Source organism: Etheostoma cragini, chromosome 22 (genome assembly GCF_013103735.1).
Source record: "Etheostoma cragini isolate CJK2018 chromosome 22, CSU_Ecrag_1.0, whole genome shotgun sequence".
NCBI lineage: Eukaryota > Metazoa > Chordata > Actinopteri > Perciformes > Percidae > Etheostoma > Etheostoma cragini.
This window is the reverse complement of record NC_048428.1, coordinates 16429598-16453391: the sequence shown is the minus strand read 5'-3', so window position 1 is coordinate 16453391 and position 23794 is coordinate 16429598. Positions and strand designations below refer to the sequence as shown.

Genomic DNA, 23794 nt, shown 5'->3' with positions numbered 1-23794 from the left:
ACGTTTTTTCTTATTTTGACTTAGAGTGTATTTTCCTTTGCCTATGTTTTTTCCTTTAACGCACACTTGTTTTGTGGTGTCCATGACTAAACTGTGACGTTGTGTTCCACACTGCCGTCCATCGACATGAACATCAGCTGATTATGCAATGTCTTAACCTGCAGGGGGCGCTAGTGCCTCGCTGTAAAACTGAGGGTGGTCTCCACAGAAAAGTGTCAGGACTCAAAACCATCAAACATCCTCAGGAATAAACTGTGTTTACAGATGCTGCGAGAAAAATGTCAACCTTAAACAAATATCTTGTTTTAAGTTTTAGATTAGTTTTTAGTTTCGCCACTTTACAAATTATTTCTCCTTGTGTTTCTTTTATTTCTGTCCTGCAGTTTATATTTGTCACACTAACAGCAAGGTGACTATTTCATATTAGTTGATTTGTTTTTGATCAAATAGAGACATAAACTATTAATACAATAAAAAACACATAAACACACATGATTTTCATTTAAGGCCCCATTCTGTTTAGCTATGGATGCTTGTTTGTTTTCTACAGCAAAAACTCAAGGAGCATTTAAACAGGTGGTGAAAAATGATAGATGTATCATTGCTGTTCAGTGAAAAACATGTATCTGTAAAGGCTATTTGGTAATTAGTCAGGTTTACCGATCAACTGAATGATTACATTTTTCTCCTGAAATGCCTAAAAACTCACTGAATAATCAAAAAAAGAAGAAACTTTTTCTTAAAGTTAATCACAAGGCTGTTTTTATTATTAGTATTATTACACACACAGAAAGACTTGAATATTTAATCAACCTATGTGTGTCATGTGTATGTGCCGTATGTGCCGATACGATTTATTGACATTTGCATTTATACAGATCAAATGATATCAGAAATCATGTTGCAGATGTTCTTCCTGCCTGAAGTAAGTCAGACGTATTTAACTATGCTTTTGTGGAATAAAACAAGCCAACATCATATTCCTTAGAAAGCGATCACTGTTTTTAGACAATAAATCAAAACCCATTCAATAAGTTCCACACAATGAGAATAATGCCTAGGTTTTCCTTCAACATCTACATCTGATAAGCAAAACAGGCCAGTTAACATTACTGACAAAGAAATTCATCTTCTATGTCTAAACATGTTGTCAGGGTGTCAGAAATCATGTCTGCCGTTGTTGTCATCTTCTTCTCCCATGAAACACTTAGTGAAGGTTGTTCAAATCACTGTCCAGTGCATCTTCACAGTTTCCTGTTTTCCAACCAACAAGAAAATGTCATCCGTCATGACAAACACATTATTCACTCATCAATAATGCATCCCACCGTCCCTTTCCCCCCTCACTATTGAGTAGAGAGATGTTTCACCTACAGATGTTCTCATTCTTGATGCTTTATGGAAAACACAGGAGAGAGCGGACACATGCCTTTAAGCTTGGCGGAAGGCACTTGCAGCCTTGGCAATCCTCCGAGGCCACGCTGGTGTTGTCTCCTGTTCTGGAAATGGAGGCCTCATTCACACCAGCAACTGCTCCAGTCCCCCTTTCCTCAAAGAGTCAAAATAACAAACCGGGGCAATCACCTGACACATTTCCATCCAATTTCCACTGCAGAATATGTTCATTTTCAGACTAATGGCATGTCATTTTGCTGCAGCCTTTGGTCAAGAATTAATCCTGGAATCAAAACAGATTTTCCAGGGAGCAATCTTCCATCAAGTATTGATTTTCTTTACACTCACGGAGCCTGTACTCCCTAATTTAACCTGACAGCCAGCAGCACAATGGACTGGGAGCACCTTGGCATCTCACAGAGGGAGCTCTCCTCCTCCTCCTCCTCCTCCTCCTCCTCCTCCTCCTCCTCCTCCTCCTCCTCCTCCTCCTCTTCCTCCTCCTCCTCCTCCTCCTCCTCCTCCTCCTCCTCCTCCTCCTCCTCCTCTTCCTCCTTCTCTCCTAGAAGTGAAAAAGAGATTGAGAAGGAGAAAAAAGGTACTCCCTGATGTATGAAACAAAGAGCATTTATTGCTTGCAAAAAACACAAAGACAAAGCTTCTGATTCTTGCTTTGACCTCTAATTATGTTTCCTAGTATAGTGCAACTTGGGCAGGTAAGGCTGAGAGGGAAAAGGGGAGAGTGTTGTGGGGCCATCAGCTATCATTATGTGCCTGTTGACATCTCCCTGTCTTTGAGTGATTCTCATCGGTGATTTCCCCTGGCCATTTCCCGCGGATGCATGAAGAGGGGTTTCATCACGGCCCCATAAAAAGGGCCCAAAGTGTCTGTACAGACCCTCACTAATAAGAAAGCAAAGGTGTGTCCGACCATGTCTCTCCTCTCCCATCCACATCTGCTCTCTCGATGCCTTCAGATATGCAATCATTCACCCCCCCACTCTCTCTCTTTTCTCTGTAAGTATACTATAATCGTACGTATAGAGGTCATCGGGATGAGAGGATGATGGAGGGCAGGGCTGGCTATTTTCCTCTAGCTCTTAAAGCTGCGATGACTCATGAGCAGAAGAGTTGTACTTTGCCAAAGGGTTTTCCATATGCTGTTTACAAACTACCTGACAGGAGGGGAAACAATTTCAGCTTTCATCTGCTGCTTTTCGGCAATATGTGGTTTGATGCTTCTAGTTGGTCATTTTTCAGATTAAGTAGCACATTATTACACATTGGCATGGCCGTAACCAAGGAGAGGACAGATCCACTGACACACAAAACACTATAAAATAGGAATTGAAAAACGTTGCTGCTTATGACCCTTTACAAGCAACATGTCCACTGAGCGGCTCCATAGAGGCAGTGAAGTTGAAAAAAAATGGAGTGAGTAAAGTTTCAGGCCAGCTGGCAAACTGCATAACAGATTTTATGCATGTTAGGGCTTTAGAAACCAACATAAACACCTAAAAATACTGCCTTTGGGCAGTAATTACCAATAACTCATATTATTAACCAAAAGGAAGGCGGATACATTGTGTCCTGATTTATTACCTGTCTTGGAGGCTATGTCAAAATGAACTAATTTCTAAAAAAAATATTTTTATCAATTAATTTGTCAGAAATGGGGTCAATAGGGGCCCACAGTAAATATTCACCAAGGGGCCCCCACTGGCAGGTTAATCCTGGCAATAGTGTGGCTTTAAAACAAAAGATAACATATGATAAATTAATAATTTACTGAATCAATTAAATGTGAAAAAGTCCTGACTACGGCCATTAAGGGATTGTGTAAAACGTGTATGGGTGGGGTGAGAGCTGAACCTTATGTTTGACTTCATAAAAAAATAAGGCCTTCCCCAGCAATATTCATTTATACTGACCTTCCTCCTCATAATTGGAGTGTCAGGATTTAACTTAATGTTTTTTATTTATTATAATAAAAGTTTCTTTTTAATGACAACACTCATATATATTTTCCAACCTGATGCATTTCAGGTCCAGGCTATAATCACTGAGCCACAGACTCTGCTGTAGACTGTAACTACAGTATGAAATATATTTTGAAACTGTAAAAACTACACACTGATGAAGATTTGGCGTTGGCGTTTTGTTTTGTCCTTTCAAAGTGTTAAAAAAAGACATCCAGTGTCCACTACGTGCAAAGGACAAGGATGTGAACTTCATAGAAATTCTGCATTCAAATATTGACAAAAGTACTAGAATCATTATATACTTAAAGTATCAAAAGTAAAAGTAGTCATTGTGCAGAATGGTCCATTTTAGAATAATATATATTATGTTATTACTGTAGATTTTAATTATTGATGCATTTAGGTGTTTATCAGTTTAATGTTGCAGCTGAGTAACGAGTACCTAACTACAACGGTCAGATAAATGTAGTGGAAGTAGCAGAAAACGGAAATACTGAAGTAAAGTACCTTAAGAGTAGGCCTACAGAACTAAAAAACCTATTTTCCACCCCTGGTGTAGACCGTTTGTGACGTGTGTAGGAGGCAGGTGGAAAGCAGGTGTTCCAGTCTCACCTGTGTGTTTCTGACATTTTTAGGGGAAGATTCCTGATGCACAGAAACACTAAGCGAGTTCGAAGCTGCTAGAAAACAGAGACATCCCAGCCTAAAGACATGCATTCAAAAACTGGGCTACTAGAAAGCTTAGTGGACTTTGAGCCGGTGCAATCAGCTGTTCAAGTCAGACAGGTGTCTCTGTAAATACCCAGGCTATTAACTCCTCTACCTGCAAATACCTCACAGTGTGTCATTGCTAATAACACTGAAGAAAAAACAACACAGAAACAACAGTGAAAGCAAAAGGGATCATATGCATGGCCAACCACACTTGCATGTGAGGATAGGTAATTGCACCCCCAGAGGTATCTGGGTGTGCAGAGTAGCAAAGTGGGAGACGCCTGAGCAGCTCGGGCTTCACAGTCAGTGCACCAACATCTCAACCTTGAGGAGGAGGTGAAAACAAGAAGGTGGAGGAGCGGGAGTGTGAGGGATATACCGACAGTTCATTTACCCAGAACATCAGCCCACCGCGCATTGTCTGAAAGATAAGGAAAGTGAATGCTTCATGCCTGATGGAAAACAAAGGCAGCAATTTAAAACCATCTGCATCCAACACATGCACTCTCTCCCGCCACCTCTCTGTTTCTGTGTCCTGACTGATATTGAAACATAATCCATTTGGAGCGCCGACATGTCATAATATTTCTATCCGGCCTCCTTCTCCCCAATACAGGACCATTTCAGGTGGTTGCTGGATGAACAGGAAGGTTTTATTGCAACAAGTCAGACTGGAGCCTTCACTTTGATTCTGTTTAGAAAAATATATATATCTATATATTTATATATATATATATTAATATATATATATATATTAATATATATCTATATATATAGAGAGAGAGAGAGAGAGAGAGAGATAGAGAGAGAGAGAGAGCAAGAGAGAGAGAGTGAGCTAGACGGGCACAAAGAAAAGCACTTATAGTTCACTTTAAATCCTTCTTAAGGAGACCTCAGCTGCTACTGCAGGTTCAGAAAATAACAATAAACCACAAGATTCAGAGCTCAAACTCGTCTTTACTGGATTACTGTATTTACAAGAAACATCATACACAACAAAGGCTCATGTGTGAATCCTCAAACTACTGTATACTGCACTCGGATCTCAGTGAAGAAAAGAAGAAGAAAATGTAGCTTGGCCACTCCTCTTCGAACAAAGTGAGATTCTGAGTTTTTCTCTGAGTGAAGCACTTTGCCCAAAGCTTTCACTTAATTTCTACTTCATCTTTACTAAATCTCACACTTTATGTTCTGAGTTTGTTTACTTGTTATGTGTACATGTTCACCTCTATTTAGTAGTACTAATGGCTTGTTCCTGAGAGGGATCCTTTGTTTGGGCCTTTCCTGCAGAGATTTCTTCCAGATTAAGATTTTGTATGTTTTTCCTGATCCAAATCCAAATGAGTGCATGGCGTGAATCAATGCCACACCTCGCAACATTTTTAGCCTAATCTACCTTGAAATACCGAGACTGTTTAACAAATTTGACTGTGTTAAATTCAGTCATAGCACAATTTAGCATATCACGAGCTGAAATAATAAGGCAACACTTATTAATTAATGAGTTATTCTTGAGGCCCCATTTCATAGTTGGGCCTCCAACTCTAGTTTTTACACCTTAAGTTATCTTTATATTGTGCCAACACGGTGAATATTGCCACATTCATTTGTTCTCGTAGCATTATTTGAAGTAACACCATCTAACTGCCACCCAATCAGTCTGGTGCGTGGAGCCTTTGGGGCCCCAGCGCAGTTTCCTGCTTTGCCCAACTTGTAATCCAGTCACTGAGCACATGACGAGTGTGTGTATTTGGGCATTAATGGATAAGTTTAATTTATCTAATATGTCATAATTAAAATGTTAACATGCTGTTCTCTTAAAACCTGGCAGTGTGGGGTCCTATGTTACCTCGTAAGACTATAAAGCTCTCTGAGACAAACTTGTGATTTTGGGCTTTTATACATAAAATTGACTTTACTGATTTAACATGTTACCTGTATGAAGAGTGGTCATAAACTGATGATGTTGAAATGAATCAGGATTAAAACATCTTGACAGCGTTTGAGTTGAGTGTGTCATTAGGTCCTCTGATAAAATGTCAAAAACATGGTTCAGAAATACTGATAACTTTACTTCACAAAGTGTATTTTTACTCCCGTTTGTTTTAAGTGTCACCATGGAAAATGTCTTTAAATCTTTGCAGGGTCAAGTTCAAAGAAAGGAAGGAGCTTTTTTAAGACTAGGCTATACGTACCTTTTTTTAAAAGTTGTTAAATCTAGGATACCATAAAACTTAAAAACTTTGTTATGCATCTTATCAGATTCACATCCAAGAATGATTGATACAAAGCTGAAACCTTGACTGTTTCTCTATAATTTCCCCCCAGGATTCCTTTTGACTGTGCTGTTACCCGCACTGTTACTGTTGCTGCAGACAGATAACAAAAAGTAAACTTTTATCAGCTGCAGAATACAAACAGTTTGAGAAAACAGATATGGGTCAGGAGCTGCGTCTGCACAATTACATTGTTAATGGGAAAGACAATGAAAATGGTGCGGATGGAAAACAAAAGAAGATCAAATAACTGACTGGAGCTGTGTACACCTCAGCCATCACCACTCAAAAATACATCCAATGTTTGGAAATGAAGGGGGGGGGGGGGGGGGGGGGGGGGGGGGGGGGGGGGGGGGGGGGGGGGGGGGGGGGGAGCTGAAAGGAAGACGAAAAAGCATCTTGAACATCAGTTTTCAGTCTAATGTTAATAATTTATGTTGTCTTGTGCTTTTTATTATTATTATTTATTTATTTACTGCTTTCTTTTCAGCAGCCTGTCCTTTTTTCAAAGGCATCATGGACAGAGAAGCTGTATCAAACTTTTGAGTTTCGTTTCAAAAGGCTTTCTCCCCGTTTATTTATATATTTCTTCTTCTTTACACTTGTCTTGTAGTTATTTGGTGAGGCAAACACATGAAGCTTTGATGAGAAGCAAACCTGACATGTATTCTTCTCTACTGACCCCAAGGGAATTTAAATAAATAGCTAAATATTGTATGTAAGGCTCTTTGTGTAGCCAGCTCTTACATTAAGCACATCAAATAGTCAGTCCACTATTCAACAACAATAGGTTAAATGTCAAAAAACACCTTTAATGTGAAGGCGTGTATGGAAATGATTTAAGATGCACTTGACCATGACCTCTCAGAGAGAAAGTCAGGACAAGTTTCATTTTATTTGACATTTTCAATCACTCTGTTTATGTGTGGATTTGAAAAAGATGAAAAGAGAAGTCAGTGATTTTTGTAAATATCTGTATGTTACTGAAACCTTTGAACTCTCCAGGAAGTTGTAGCCTACCTGTGTTACATCTATCTATCTATCTATCTATCTATCTATCTATCTACCTACCTATCTATCTACAGGGGGGCTCGATAGTTTGGGCACCCCAGGTAAACATTTGTATTAATGTGCATAAAGAAGCCAAGAAAAGATGGAAAAATCTCCAAAAGGCATCAAATGACAGATTTAACATTTGTATAATATGGCACAAAAACTTAGATTTTATTTCCATCAAGTTCACTTTCAAAATAACAGAAAACCCAAAAATTGCATCTGTAAAAGTTTGGGCACCTTGAAGAGTTTATAGCATGCACCCTCCTCTTTGGAAAGCTGAGACCTGACAGTGTCATGGATTGTTCTCGATCATCGTCTGGAAAGACCAGGTGATGTCAATCTTAAGGTTTTACCCAGACTGCAAATGAACATATAGACAAGCCTGATGCATTGTGGAAGCAAGTTCTGTGGACCGATGAGGTTAAAATAGAACTTTTTGGCCAGAAGGAGCAAAGGTAGGTTTGGAGAAGAAAGGGCACAGGATTTAATGAAAAGAACCTCTGTCCAACTGTTAAGCATGGGGGGATCAATCATGCTTTGGGGTTGTATTGCAGCCAGTGGCACAGGGAACATTTCACGAGTAGAAGGAAAAATGGATTCAATAAAATATCAGCAAATTTTGGACGCTAACTTGATGCCATCTGTCATCAAAAACCTGAAGTTAAAGAGAAGATAGCTTCTACAAATGGATAATGATCCTAAACACACCTCAAAATCCAAGGTGAATCACATCAAGAGGCGTAAACTGAAGGTTTTGCCATGGCCTTCACAATCTCCTGACCTCAACATAATTGAAAATCTATGGATAGACCTTAAAGGGGCAGTGCGTGACAGACAGCCCAAAAATCTCAAAGAACTGGAAGACTTGTGGAAGGAAGAATGGACGAAGATACCTCAAACAAGAATTGAAAGACTCTTGGCTGGCTACAAGAAGCGTTTCCAAGCTGTGATATGCAGATGGCAGTTACTGCTAATCTGCTCAGCAAGTTAGCTTTAGCAGGAGTGTTGCCTCCCATCATGATTGAATTTAGCAACTACTACCAAATTTAAATCAATAATAGACTAATCTACGCTGCTATACATTTCAATGATACTTAAAGGTGTGTTTCTTACTCCAAATCACATGACTTCAATGGCAGTTATTGTTACTGCTACTCTGCTAAGCTATTTGGCTTTAGCAGGAGTTCAGCTGGGTTTTTCCCCATCATGGTTGAGTTTAGCAAAGGATCAATACATCTTTTAAAAAGGTTCCACTGAAAACAGGACAAAAATGTAATGTCAAACAATTGTTTATTTTACTAATTATGGTACAAATCAATGTGACAGACTTGAAGCTTTTTTGGGGAAATACACAAAGTGCTGCTTAACTGACCAAACAGATATTGCTCCATAGATTAAGTAAAGTTTTCAATCTATAAAAAAATGAAAACCAACATCTGCAGGCTCTTCAGCTTTGGTTTCGAGTTCTTTGACTGTTAACAAAATGTCAAACCAGTTTGTTTTTGTTAGTAAAATTTCACAAAAGCATTTAAAGGTGATTAACAAATCATTCTAACTGGGTTAAGAGCAACATTACTGTAATCTTCTTTTTCTACACAAGTCTAGAGGTCTGTGAAAACTGAGAGGTGAACATCACAACGAATGAGAAATGATGCAAAAAAAACAAAACAAAAATAAAACAATCATGTGTCACATTATAATAAATAAAACACAAGCCTCTCCCTCCACATTGAAGGTGAACATTGACACACAGTGCAGAGTAACCATCTGTCTTTTCTACTGCCCTGCTGCTGCTTGTATGGCGTTTGCATGATTCTTACAAGAACAATACTGAGGTAAACCTTGAATGGACTACTGTACGTACATTTCTACTCTTCGATTCTTTTATCTCCGTTTTTAAAGATTGTCAACAACAGGAATCTATTTCTTTGTACAATGTGCATAACTATAGAGCTTTGGTCCAGCATTGAAAAGTTGAGCAAAGGCATAAATCCTTTCTGTCTACTTTTTATTTTATTTTTTGGTTTTGGTTACAGCTTTATTGATAACCTCAGAACAGATCCATATTCTACCTGCAGGAGCCTGCTGCTTTCTCAGAAGTCTGTCTTGTGGATGGATGCAGACATGTTAGCAAAAGATTTGCCTTAATGATATATTGGAAGGAACATAAAGGTGTAAATGCAATAAAAAAACATAATACATTTGTGAAGTAGGTGTTGCTGTCAGCATACAGATGACAATTGACTTGAATATATAATGAAAATGATATCCAAACTCTCTGCACACCAAAATATATGAGTCTATGGTTGCCTTTCCTGCAATTGTTTTTTTTAAACCACAAGCATAAAAAGCTTTTTCCATGTGTTTTCTAACATTTACAGAGTGTGTTTGTGTGCGTGTTTTCCAGTGTAGAGGAACACAGCAGTGCACAGAGGACTGAAAGACTGAGATAACCAATGTGACATGGAAGGACAGATATCAAGCAGACACATGATTCTGAATAAATTGCATCAAATTTCGCCTCACTTCAAATTAAGTTCACTCCTTCTGACATGTGACACTTATTCTCAACATTGACTTATTTTTTTGTCTTTTCCTGTAAGGGGTTTCGTGAGAGTCACATATTTGTAGGGACGTTCTTTCACAAGGTAATACCATGTAAAATGAAGAGTTTAGTACACAGTGATGGAGAGTTAATTAAAAGAAAAATATTTTACCCCCAAAATAACCAGAAACGCATGAAATCTTGTATGAGGATCTGTTAAAATGATCCCTTTTAAAGCATTTTTACTGTAGTACAAATCAATTCATAGGTGCACAAAACACATTTAATTTAAAACGTTGATTTTAACATCTATAAACCTGTAAAACATTTATCTTTGCGGAAAAACACGTTTGAGTTGAAATATTCAGGTTATAAAAACATATGAACTGGACTAAGCTCAGTAGTTTGGTCAGTGGAAATAAAAAGGCTTTTACCATACGTTTAGTTTGTTTTAGGGCTTTATCAAAGGGTTTATCATGTAAAATAATGTGTTATTTTTAGTGATGTTAGATGTTAATTTTGGGTTGTCAGATGAAATCTATAAATCTATACAGCCAAGGCTGTAAATAACTGAGTTGAAGCATGCAGAAGCTAATTTGCTTAAAAGAAAATTCATCCAACACATTTTCTATATTGCAGTGATAAGTTATTATAGCAGACTCTGTTGGAGCTGTTTGACATAAGTGTTTTTTTAGTTTTTTTGTTGTTAAACTTGACCCACAGAGTAAAACACTTTAGAAAAAGGGGGGAGAAAGCCATGTGAACGAGCACGGTAAAATCTTCACCAGTCCTTGAGCTGAAATGTATGTGTTCTTTGGCTATCGGGCTTTGGCAACAGAATGACACAGTAGTTCAAAACAAAGCTGCAGTAGACAGCACTGCACTTGACAGACACTGAAACCCCTCATCATCATCATCATCATCATCATCATCATGTGAAAGTCCTTAGTTTACACCCTCCATTCGTCCTTTTAAACAATCTCATGAGATTATTAATACATACCTGTAAAAGTTGTACAAAGTTACACTGTGACTGAAAATATTTGCAGATGAAACACAAATCAGAGGCAAACAACATTATTATGCAATTGTTTAACAGCAAAGGTTAATTTTTTTTTGTCCAAAAGGGAAACTTTTTCAGCGTGATTTCAATTCAAAGACAGCATTTTTCTTTTTTTTTTAAAGATATTTACATACAAACAATGAAGAAAAAAGTAAGCGAGACAAAGATAAGATGTATACTCAAACTCACACATATAGCTTAGATTTGCCAGTACAAATGTAAAAATTTAGAGCACATTTACATTACAAAATTATTCTTAGTACTCAGATGCAACAGACTTTGGTAAATAGTGTTTTGATTTGGTATGATCTCTTTACTAAATCCTTCCTCGTGGGAACCAGAATTTGGGCGATAGTGTGGCCTGTAAGGCCAGAATCTAAAACTCTTTGAAACAGTACACCTTATGTTTTTACATAATACTCAGATATTAATCTCTTTTTTCATGTTTTTGGTTTTGCCAAGGTCGTTTACATTGGTGTGGTAATCACACTGACAACACATAGTTTTTGTTTGCAAACTCATGACTGTCCACCCAGGTGACTTAGGAACATTTTCCAGTTTTCATCTCAAGATGAGTTCATCCGCCTCGGATGTTTTTAATGGCTGCCTCTTTTCAACTCCTCTGTTTTGCCGTAGAGCTTGTTCATTTTGGGAGCTCCTCTAGAGAATCAGTGAGAGGGTCCATTGGTGCAGCCGGACCGAGGTCGGGCTGTTTCAAACGCTTTATTGTGTTTTTCAAGGCTTGCCTCTTGTTGCAGAACCAGACACGCACCACCTCCCTGTCATAGTTCAGTTTCTCAGCTATTTCCGTCATTTCCTGTCCGGAGGGGTGTGTGTTCTTCTCAAAGTGGCTGTTGAGGATCTCGAGTGCCTGCGGGGTGAAAGAGGTCCTTCGCTTGCGTTTTTTGGAAGGCTCGCTGCCGATAAACTCAGTCAGGTTCTGCATGCCGGATCGGTGGCGGGCTTCAGCCTCGGCCATCCAGCGCTCCAGAACGGGCTTAATCTTCTGGGCGCTTTTAGGGGTGATGTCCAACTTCTCAAACCTGGCAGGATATAAAAGGCCAGGGTTCAGTTTGCCTGTCAGACTGTTACCTATAGTGTTCTCTTGGGCTTCCTGTGGTAGGAAAAAGTGGCTTCTCAGGATGGTGTGTCTGGGGAGAATTGAGAAAAAAGAATCTTACATAGGTGCCCTGCCAGAACACAGGATAAGCTGCCTGCCTTTTAGTCTCCTCAACCAGAATGCCACAGGGACCGAGACTACCATCCAGGTACACATCCAAGCCAAACTCTTATATTCTGCACCTGGAAACACCTCAGCTGCAGCAGCTGCAGGCGCTGTTTGCCAGTAGTGTGTTAATTTCCTGGAGGAGGCTGTGCCTCTGTCCCAAATTGGCAATAGTGGAGCAAGGAGATTGCCAATGACTAAAATCAGGTCCAGTTGAACCAAAAACAAAGCAAACATCCATCTAAATACTGCACTTGAAAATCTCATAAATCAACAAAATACAAATCAGGAATCTCCAAAATATCCCATTCCTTTCCCTCAGGTGATAAAAAACAAATATTCACTAATGCATGCAGTTAAATATGGCACCATCAATTATTTACAAAAATAATTTGAATTATTAATGAAAATGTACATTTAATACATTTTTCAAACTTTCCCTTTCATGTCTCATTTTATATTTAATAAGAATATATTTGCACACTCTAATCCTGAAAGTTCCTGTAACTTTACAGCTGCATGAAACATAATTCTGACTTTACATGTACTCTGAGGATTTTAGCAAGTCACAGTAAGAATGGAGAAAGAAGCTTTTTATTAAAACACTGCTGGCATAGAATAAGATATAATGACTACTCAGCATGACCAATAGTGTTTTTTTGAGATTCCTGTAATTGTTTCTTTTAATTGAGAAGGCAAATCAGTCTAAGAATCATGATTTGATGGCTATTTTGCAAAATGCAATCAAGTATGAGTGTTACCACTGGAGTGTACTGTAACACAACTGCAAATGAGATTCCTCTTGTATTACTTACTGATATTTTAAAGAATATTTGTGATTGTTGTAAACGATATGTCTGTGTGAGATTCTTGTTTTGTGTGGCAAAGTCGTGTTGGGGATCTTGTATATTTGCAATTTGTACCCTTTTGTACAAATTGGACAAAGGACTTTTTGCTTTTATTTAATATCAGACAATTTAGAAGGTGACAGTAAATGAATGAAGAAAGAAAACTGATGACATGTTATAAAGCTGGACTGCAAATACATTGTCAGTGTCCAAGACCCCTAGGCCAGCAGGATGACTCCTCAGGTTCCTTTGGCAAAAAATATCTAAGACAGACGTCCAGAATAAACAACTTAAAATGTATCCATAGATAATAAAATCTTTGTTTAACATCAGATGACTATTAACAGAGAAAGATTTCTTATATCAGAAGCTCTTTAAGATGTTATTTCAAACATTAACAAATGAATAAGTGCACATGAGTTAGCAAAAAGTGTTTCAGGGACCAACATGAGTGTGACGTGTGTGAATGCTTTTAGTAAAACAACTCCTGAACTGACAGCGCTGCCGGAGAGACAGCTGAGATCTACTCTACTCTCGGTGGAACAAACAATGCACACAAGACATTTTTAATGGCGAGGTGAGCTGCTGCAGACAACAACAGTGAGGGGGAGATGACCATGCGTGCATGAACTTCCTGTGCTTCTACACCTCGTTTGGTGCATTCCTCCTTGTCGACAGGCGGTATTATTTATAACCTCCTCCTAAACAGTGGAAAGAGGAGGGCTCCATACCGCGGGGAATACATTAGTAAATATGAGGAGTCACCAGAGACAGGACATTTCATGGATCAACAGGAACAGCAGATACTAAAATGAGTTGAGAGCTGCTCAGTTGGGGTATGCACTCCCTCGTCTAGTGCATCAGCACGAGGGAGAAATGGCCCTGAATGCACCTCTAGCCTCGATTCTTAAAAGTACCTTTGGAGCCTGCTTAGACATGCTGTATGTTTAGGCCTGAATAACAGATTGCCTGAAGGTTTACAGCCACGAATCAGTCTTTGAGAGGTACATGCTTAAAATGAGGGCTAGACGATACTACGACATCTAGTATTTTTTGTACATGGTTTACTTCTTACAAGTTTGTACTGTTTAATGACAGTGTGACCAGCACTGCTGCTTCTTATAGCTATTGTCTGTTTATGGACATTTATTGAAAAGTGTCAGGTAGGAATGGGTTATAAATAACAATATTAAATATGCCCTTGTAATATATAATCCATTTGAATCTGTGAGAGATTCATAACATCAGTAGGTTTATTTTCTAACTCTACTTAGGGCTACTGATAAAATATATACGATTATGTTTTTATAAGCCGGCCATTTTTATTTAGGTTGAGTCAAATGTGTCTTTTGAAAGATTTAACTAATGAAGACAGTAATCCTAGCGTTTATAATGAGGAATTAAATTATTAGCACTGTGACAGCACATATTAGGGCTATAGTTATCAATATTTTCTATCTTAAAATGTATGATTAAATTGAGACGCGCTGCAGTTTTTAGATATTTCACATTCTTAGTAGCTAAACCAAGCCAAATGAGAGCCATATTGGGACACACTGGCACATCATTGGTTTGATGATGCCCTCTTGTAATGCCTGTGCCTATTTAGATAAACTAATAAAGTGCCTGAAAACACACTGAGCAATGAAAGGAGACAAGATGGAGCATCTGTCAGTGTCTGTTCACTATCTGGGTTCAGAGCCGGAGCCCCAGAGCTACCGTGACGTCCCGATCCTCCTCAAACTTCATGTCTGTGTTGATGTTAACTAAACTAAAGCACGTGAAGTTTGCCCCTCTACTTAAAACATCAGGATGTCATGTCCTATGTCATACAAACAAAAAGTTGTCTTAACGGCTTGAATAACAGTCCACAGAGTGTATATTTTTGAAGCTAATGGCTTTTAATGTATGTTATAAATGATTGAATTATGCTTGGCTGTAAATATTTCATGTGTGATTTCAAGACTTTAAACATTAGTCAGAGATGGCTGGGCCGCATAAGATCCCGTGCCCCTGTACTGTTTCACATTTTATCGGCTGTTTGATGTTGATGTGATGAAATTTTAAAAAGTGTGTGGTAGCGCCGTGTCACATAAACAGCACAGGTCATCAGCAAAGCACATACAGAGGGACATTAAAATTAATACATGGATGAGAGCTGGAATTGGGGGAAAAACTGATGCAAAACAGGTACAATTATGTAACATTTTTAGGGCAAAGAAAAGTTTTCAAACATAAATATTCATTAATAACATTTTAGAAAAGACATGAACTTCCACTTATCAACTTTTTATTTAATCTTCCACTTAAAAAAGTTGTTTTGCATTGTAGAATAACATATTTTACTAGTTAGCTCTCTTGAAAAAAAATAATATTTGGACATGATGTAGCCAAATATTCTGACTTGAAAGGGAAATGTGGCTCATTTGGCATCTTCATGCTAAATGTTAAGTCATGTCAAGTGGAAAAACAGGAGGGATGAAACACTGATTGTCTGATTGTCTCATGAATATATAATGCACCATTTATGACTAAACTGTCCTGGTGGCAGCAGTAAAACATGGCAATCTTATTAACAGATCATCGCCGTCAAGCTCTCTCATGTTCAGGCGGAGCAGCCGGCATCGGGCCTTAGTAATTATTGAATGCTTTAAGTGCTTCGTGTAATACTTGTGTATGTATTTTGCATAAGTAACGCGTGGCTGTCATGTCAGCGGGTGAAAAGGAAGGGAGAAGCAGAAGGGTAAGTACGGTCTACAGATACGAGAGCTTCATTTGTCAGGCTGGTAATAGTCAATTATGTATTTTAATATCTTAATGTCTGTTAAAAGATGGAATGAAAAATAGATGGCAGTCATGAGCCCCAGAAAACTCAGTGAGGCTGCACAACTTCATGTGCTTTTATTTGACAGAATTAGGACATATTGACCAGAAGAAAATCAACCACTTATTGTTGGACTTTCACCCTTTGTTTGTTCTTACCTGCAGATGGCAGACTGGCTGTATGCCGGCCCCTCGGCAGCGCTGAGTGCCTGGCCCACCTGAGTCTGTGTCAGGCCCAGGGACAGCCGGCGGATCTTGAACGCTTTGGCGAATTCACGAATCTCCTCCAGGTTGACCCCATCCACCTCGCTGGGGGCGGTCTGCGGGTCTACAACACAACACACACATCTCATTTTATTAGCCCTCTGCTCCTCCGTTGCTAACTAATTTTTCAGAGTGAATGAGGGAAACATCCAGATTTATGTGAGCATGATCATCTCTTAACAACTTTGAAAAAAATAGGCTTGCGCACGGTCAGAACTTATTTTTTTCTGTATGCCCTTCTGCTGTAAACTGAGAAATGTTTGGAAGAATAAATTCATCTGAGGTGTGAATGCAGGCGTGTTGTGGCTTTGACTTGCAAGAGTAACTCTTAATGCCACAGTCAAAAGCATATGGACAAAACCACAACACAGAGCCTGATAATTCAACAAATGGATAGATCATGAGCAGATAGATACTGTAGGTCTTTTTCTTTGATCACATCTGAATAAATACACATATTCTAAAGCTAACCCTCTTAAATAAACACAAAATGTATAAAGGCCTTATTTCATCCATCTTTGTAAAGAGATCCGGCCTTCCAATCTCCAGCAAGCCTCCCACACAAACAATAACCAGCTCCAGTCCAACAGAGAAAAGACTTTAGAACACTCTATAGAAAGGAATGCTGTTTGTGAATCTCCGTATTTGAGCAGATCTGAAAAAACTTCACTGAAGCATTTTGAAGAATTTCCCTGCTAATAAAAAGTGATTTCACATTGTACATCAATGTCAGGTGCCCCGGCATCCTGCTTACTAAAGCAAAGTTTGTGCCTCTGAATTATTCATCTTGGTCATTATCAATGAATTATTAAAGGAATCCTCCAAGCGTATTTAAGAAAAAATCTATGGGGCTGCCATCTCGTTGTGCCTCATAAGTGACGTGTAGCGTATGCGGCGTGCTCCAGACGTGTGAACACTGAAGATGAGGGACTGGAGACTCCGAGCTGACTAAATGGGCGGGATGAGCACTCACAGCTTCGGGTCCCATCATCTCCACATTCATGAGCATCTCTTCATCATTCCCAACAGAGTCTATCTACTCAGTGGTTTGAAAGACTAATGGCACTCTAGAGCAACTGGTCTAACCTCTCGATCCATATTTGTCTTTAGACATGAAGTCACAACCCAAACATAATTTTACATTATGACAACAAATGGCGGAGTAAAGCTCTCACAAAACAGACAGAGAAGTAAATACATTTTTGGAAAATTAAAATAAAAATTCAACTAAAACCATGAAGATAATCAATATCCTGGCCTTCAGAAGTTCATTTCTTCACATCATTAATACACTAATAAATTTAATAATTACAACAGGACAATAACACGTTCAGCTCTCAATTTATCTGCTGAAAAGGAAAATGAGAAAAGCACATTCATAAAATGCTTTTATGTGCCAGGCACACAATAAAATCAAGCTTTTGTCTTTGCCTGTCCTCTATTTAAGGTGAAAAACTATTTATTTTTCTTTTGCTGAAATGTTCACAATCCACCTGAACTAGACTAAATGATGGGTTAGGGTTAAAAGTAATAAAGTTATAAATGATGATGTAGTTGTGACCCACAAGTTGAGAACAAGGAGTTCAGAAGTTAGAAATCTGCACCGTGTCTCTAGGAAAAGTAAATAACTGATGCTCTCCTGTCCCCCAACAAGTTTTAGACCTTATTTACACCTGATCTGTATCTGGATACAGTATCCGCTCTTCACATTTACGCCTGGTATCTAATTTTGTTATGTCAATCCTGACCGCACTGTGATTAGGTATCAATATGCAAATTAGTTAGGAAATGTGGTATGAGTGATGTAATGGTACATTTATGCAAAATGGGGTGCTAGAAAACAGTTTGCATGCTCAGCTGACTTCCTTTCGATAAATATATGTATATAAAAGTTAAAATAAAAACAACCTCAAGACAAAAATATTGCTGACATTCTTCTTTCTGATTGACATTTTCCCATCTGATTATTTTTAAATAACAGACATTCTCAGCTTTTTAATCTGTTTCTGGCACTTTGTTTGTGGCCAGAGAATGCAATGGCATTTCATCATCTCTCCTTGGCAGACGACTCTGATTCTGTCATTGGATTTTCCTTTGTGTATGTATGCTGTAAGTGATATTGAGAGAAAGTGATATGGCTTGTACTCAGCATAAAGCGTTCATTCTATTTACCACAGAACTGAGCCACAATGATTTTGTGCAGAATCAAAAATGGTTTATTTTCCAAGCTACAAGTAAACACAAACTAAACACGGTGTCTACAACACCACAAAGTTGATCAATGGCAACTTGTTTTTTATTAAATTCAGTGGCATTGTAGCTGCCTTTGAAATGAGTTTACATGGAGTTTAGGGGAATTGACTCTGACAAATGAAATTTATCTAAAAAAAAACAGAGTTTTTAAAGGCAATAGCTGCATGCTGACAGGCTGTGGACCAGTGATTTATAAGGCTCTGCCAAAGGCCCACACATTGAGAGCATGAAACTTATGTTCATTAAACATAACACACGCCACTTTGGATCATCTAATAAACCAAAGAACTGACAGACAGGAAGAAATAAAAACAATTGTAGGAGGCGGGGATCAGTCAAAAACGGTCCACACTGAGAGTAATGTAGGAACTGTAAGGCCGGCATGTTGAATCTTTAAAGGGACAGCTCACCAAAATTATAAAAAGACATTTTTAATATCTTAACCCATGCAGAGAGTTTTGCTTTTATTTGGCAAAGTTTTGAGATTTTTGCCCCCACGTCAATATAATGAAGGTAAATTAAATTTCATTGGTGGCACTCAAAACAAAAAAAATTCTTTCCAGAAATTGTCCCTGTCTTTTACTGTAATCCACAGAACATGTTGTCACCAGTTTTCATAGGGACTATTTGTTCAGTGGTTTTTGTTTTGTTCATGGTGTCATAGTGTCATAGTGTCTCATCTTAGAATGTCATTTCTCTCGATATTTGATTGCCCTGGGTATTTTAAATTTCATTCTTATCAAGATTTTATTTCATGCTTTATAGTCTTATTTTATTAAAACAAAGTAAAAAAGGCCAGGACTGTTACAATATTTGAACCAGTTTCCAACAAAAATAAACTAATTTAAAAAAAAATATTATCTGTCCTAGCACCAAGAAAACTGTATCCTGATTTACCTTTTTAGTTTTTAAGAACAAGTCTGGTGATGATATACATATTTATTATTGTCAACTAATACCATAAAAATACCAAAACCGTCAAAGATGAACACACACACACACACTGTAGTTTATTTTGAGTCAATACATACATACGCTGTCCTGCTGTTGTAAATATTTACTAGAGCATCAAGAGTATTAATCCACTGCTGAAAAAGTTCCCAATAGAAACGTTCTCCTGCTCAGACAATGTTTGCTAAAGCCTACAGTAACCAGCTGTTTTGGGAATTTAGCCTTTTAAAAAAAACATGAAAGTTTATATTTGTGACCCATTTTTTTTTAAACTTTCTTATTAGAAACAAATAGGTTTGGGGCTGGATGGCCAGATATTACTGGAGGTACATGAGAGATTTTTTGTTGGTAATTTGGCTGACCTAATCCTTTAATGTTCACTGTCATGTAATACAATCATCAGTACAAAGTCAGTGGACTTATGTGTATATATGTACTTGTATTTGAAAACGTATTTTTTGAAATTGGGTTGGACACTTACTGCTGACCAACTGCCCCACGCTGAGAGCTGAGGAAGAGGAGGAGGTGGAGGAGGAGGAAGAGGCCTGGTGGAGAGGGCTCTGTCTGTGGGGCATGTGGAGCAGGTTGGGCTGAGACGATGCAGGGCCTGTCTGACCCTGCTGAGCCTGAGGCAGCTGGACACACACAAACACACACACACACAGAGCTGATATAATATATTGACAGCTTGCATTCCCTTACCCACATCATCACAATAATAACCAGTAACCAGTAACCATTTGCAGTAATCATGTGATTATAGTAATTGGGCTATGATATTAATATAATCAGGAAATCAACAGCTATTAAATTAGCCACTTTGAAGCTGAACATAATGAGATTTACCTTGTACCTGATGATGAATAAATGTTAATCATTGCCTGCAGTATTTAAACTGACAGAGCTGAATATAGTGTCAATAGTCTGCTCAATAGACTACAGCAGTGGTTTACTATTGCAGGAGATAGTGGGAGTCAACTCAGGTACTGCACAGTTTTACAAACACTTCTTTGCAGAAATCAACTTGGTTATAAAAAAAGACAACTGCTCATGACAATTAGAGTCTTCTTTCTTGCTAATAATGGCAGCTTGAACCAGAAAATCTAAGTCCCCATATCAAACATAATTCATGATCCACAAGCTACGTGCTCTGATGGCAAAAAAACTATGTATTTTTCATGTTTATGCACATTTGAATTGCTTTTACAAGATCAAGATGGTACGTCTACAATTTTAAAACGAAAAGCTGTCTCCGCCATAAGCTGGGCCGGCTTCTCCTCTCCTTCTTTGCTATTAATTATTTTCTCCGTGGCATGTGTTTGTTTGGATGGTGGGGGGTGTCAACAGCGATGCACACACTGTCAGGACTGTTGACAGGCTCAGAGAATTATCTAGCTTCACTGGAAATATTCTAGACTGCAGGCTCTGACAACCGTAAATTATGCCTGTGGAACAATGTGTACATGTGGACTTTGAAGTGGAGACAAAAGCATAAACATTATTACAAATGCATTAATTCATTCAAGAGTATGATCTGGTGTTTCGAGGAGGCACAAATAGGTGTCCATCTGCTGAGAGGTCATCCATTCTGCACTGTACGGGCCTTCATTGTGAACTTTTACCCTGTAATTCTGTGCTGACATCGTCATTATCAGGTCAATAACATTTTCATTGCTGTGTGCATGCATCTGACTCCAAAATTGAACACTGTAAAGATCTTCAAGTTGGGTGGAGAACCTGTTTGAGAGTTTCTACAATTACAATAACTAAAATCTGGTGTACAAAAAAACAAAGAACTTCTGTGTGTGTGTGTGTGTGTGTGTGTGTGTGTTTTATACACCTTCCTCTAAATCAAAACAAAATACTTCTTGCTCAGGTCAGGACAAATCACAAGGATTGTGGAGTGTGATTGAGGAAGGAGCGAGGGACGGAAAGGTGGAGAACAGAGGCACGAGTGTTTGAGTTTTAAGTGGGGTGATGAAAAGTGTGTCTTTTGTTTTGTTTTTCAGTTTAGGCTCTGCAGGGGTGCAGCAGGCTTCCTGAGAGTGAAAGCTTGGCTGACAAGTGCTTTCCAAACACGCGTGTGTGTGCACTCACACACACACACATATACAAACACACACACACACAATGAAAGATTGTGCTAAAAACTACAATTTTCAAAGTGGAATGATATAATGAACGTTATGAGTGTTGAAGCCGGAAAAATACGAGGTGTTTAGCATAAAGCAGACCTGACCTGCAGTGCTGGAATATTGCTTTCATGAATAAACAGAGCTCTGGTTTGACTCCACTAGGTTTTGCTCATTCAAAAGTTTTAAAGACAGCTCTTGATCATTGCTAAAACATCAATGTAAGTATATAATAAGCTGCTCTACAAGATATCTTCCTCTATGTGTGTGTGTGTGTGTGTGTGTGTGTGTGTGTGCATGGGCATCAGGGTGTATGTTACCTGCTGTCCAGGCTTGATTGGTGACAGCGTGATTCCCTGGGTGTTGATGACAGGCAGGATCTGATTGCCGATCACCGTGGCGATGATCTGGCCTTGAGCGTTGGTCAGAAGCTGAGGTGTAATTGGCTGTACCTGCAGTGCTGGGTTGCCACCCCCTGATTGGCCGGAGGGCCCTGCAGAGTTGGGCATCAGAGGGATTGTTCCAATTATCTACAAAGGGGGTAGAGAGGAGACACAATCAGCTGGGCAGTTTTAAAAAGAAGATGGAGCAGAGAGGGTAAATGCTTATGGAGGTATCAGTCTTAATGATCTGCTGCTGGGAGTCTTGTTTTGGGGGCTTTTTACTTGTGATTGGAAATTAAGCATGAGCCAGTAATTTATCCGTGTTATGAGGTTAAGAAAAGCATGCAGTGTTTGACTTAGTCTGTGTGTGATTTTAAGAGAGAAACATGCAGAAGTGTCCACTGATCATCTGTCACTAAAGGGGTTTTACAGGCTAATGCAAGTGCAGCCACAGCAGACAGCTGGGAGCGCACTGCAAAGGTCAGCGCTGAATACCTGTGTGTGTGATGGTGCACACCACTGACTGTATTATCCATCACCAGGCCAAGACCGGGATGAGTGTGCGTACGTAAGACTGTGTGTGTCTAAGTATGTTTGTCCTTTTGTGTCTTTGTCTGTATCTGGTGAGGAGTCTGGTGGCCTCTCTCTTTCTCTCTCTGTCTATCTCTCTCTCTCACACACACAGACACACACACACACACACACACACACACACACACCCACACACACACACACACACACACACACACACACACACACACACACACACACACACACACAGGCAGAAAGGACCAAGTGGAAAGACAGAGCAAGAAAAGAAACAATAAGAAGGAGAAAAGTGAGTAGCATCAGAGAGTGAGATAGGACTCTGTGTTTCTAATTCAACTCTTAGGGTCCCAGGGGTACTTCACCCCTTTTCCACCCTCCTCAGCCCATGCTTTCTTCTCCTCTGTGGCTGTAATCAGGAAGGGCAGATCAAAGGGGGCGGCAGAGTGTCACTGCAGCGTTTTAGCTCTCAGAGCTGCCAAAGTGTGGCCAAGAGTGCCGCTTTAGGGGAGACTTAGCGCCTCTTCACCATGATGAAGGTTAATGTCATCTGGGGACTGGTTCTGAGCAGCCGTTGCCCTGTCCCCCCGCTGACATCGCTTCTCCACCAAGCCTCATTACACCAGAGAGAAGCTCAACATGGATGAGATGCCCATCATTCCAAACTAGGCAAAGAGCTGCTTTTGCAAAAATTGCCCTGTCTTTGACTGAAAGTTTATATTTTTGTTCAAGTTTCTGCATCTCAACACACAACTACAACCAGCTTCTACATAGCATTAGCTGAGCCTTGTCTGGCTCCGACTTGCCACCACTGATGTGTTTCAGTGCATGGTCCTCCTCCCCCTCCCCTCTTCCTCCTCTCTTTGACATAATAGGGAGGGATCAGTGAGAGAAAGGTGGGTCGACAATCTGTAATTCATCCCTGCCACGGCTCATTTGCTTACGTTGCTTCGCATTAGGGGAGAGATAATTTATCTCTCTCTCCGCGCCGGCTTTACAAATTCGCCGTAATGCTCTTCTGCCACTTAGCATATTTTATTGCCCTGCCTGACGCTCTTGTCTCCGGAGTCCCACTGATCCCGCTTTGCATGCCACTGTGGCAGGGAACTTGTTCCGCTCAATTATTCATTGTCATTGGACTAAGTGGTTGTTCTATAAGCATAATAAACTAGCAGGCAACTGGCAGCTTAGCTCTCATCCCTGTACCACCATGCAATGCTTCTCGATCTGACTTTTAGGCATGTTTCATGGAATGTCTCACAGCTCTTGTCGGGCTCGATGTGGGTTCTTAGAGTAGTCAACTGTTTGAGTGCTAATTTATAGACAGAAGGGACTTTATTA

At 39.3% G+C, this 23794-nt stretch overlaps 1 protein-coding gene across 1 annotated transcript in view; it reads right to left on the bottom strand.

The window, feature by feature from the left end:
• Positions 1–8762: 8762 nt before the first annotated feature.
• The window catches only part of pou6f2 (POU class 6 homeobox 2), a 68764-nt gene continuing 53732 nt past the window's right edge, over positions 8763–23794 (bottom strand). The window contains exons 6-9 of the mRNA XM_034862376.1: positions 21845–22054; positions 19874–20027; positions 16084–16252; positions 8763–12179 (exon numbers count right to left, since the gene is read on the bottom strand). Of these exons, the coding sequence (XP_034718267.1) occupies positions 11672–12179; positions 16084–16252; positions 19874–20027; positions 21845–22054 (1041 nt within the window). The 3' untranslated portion in view covers positions 8763–11671. The remainder of the gene's footprint in view (positions 12180–16083; positions 16253–19873; positions 20028–21844; positions 22055–23794) is intronic.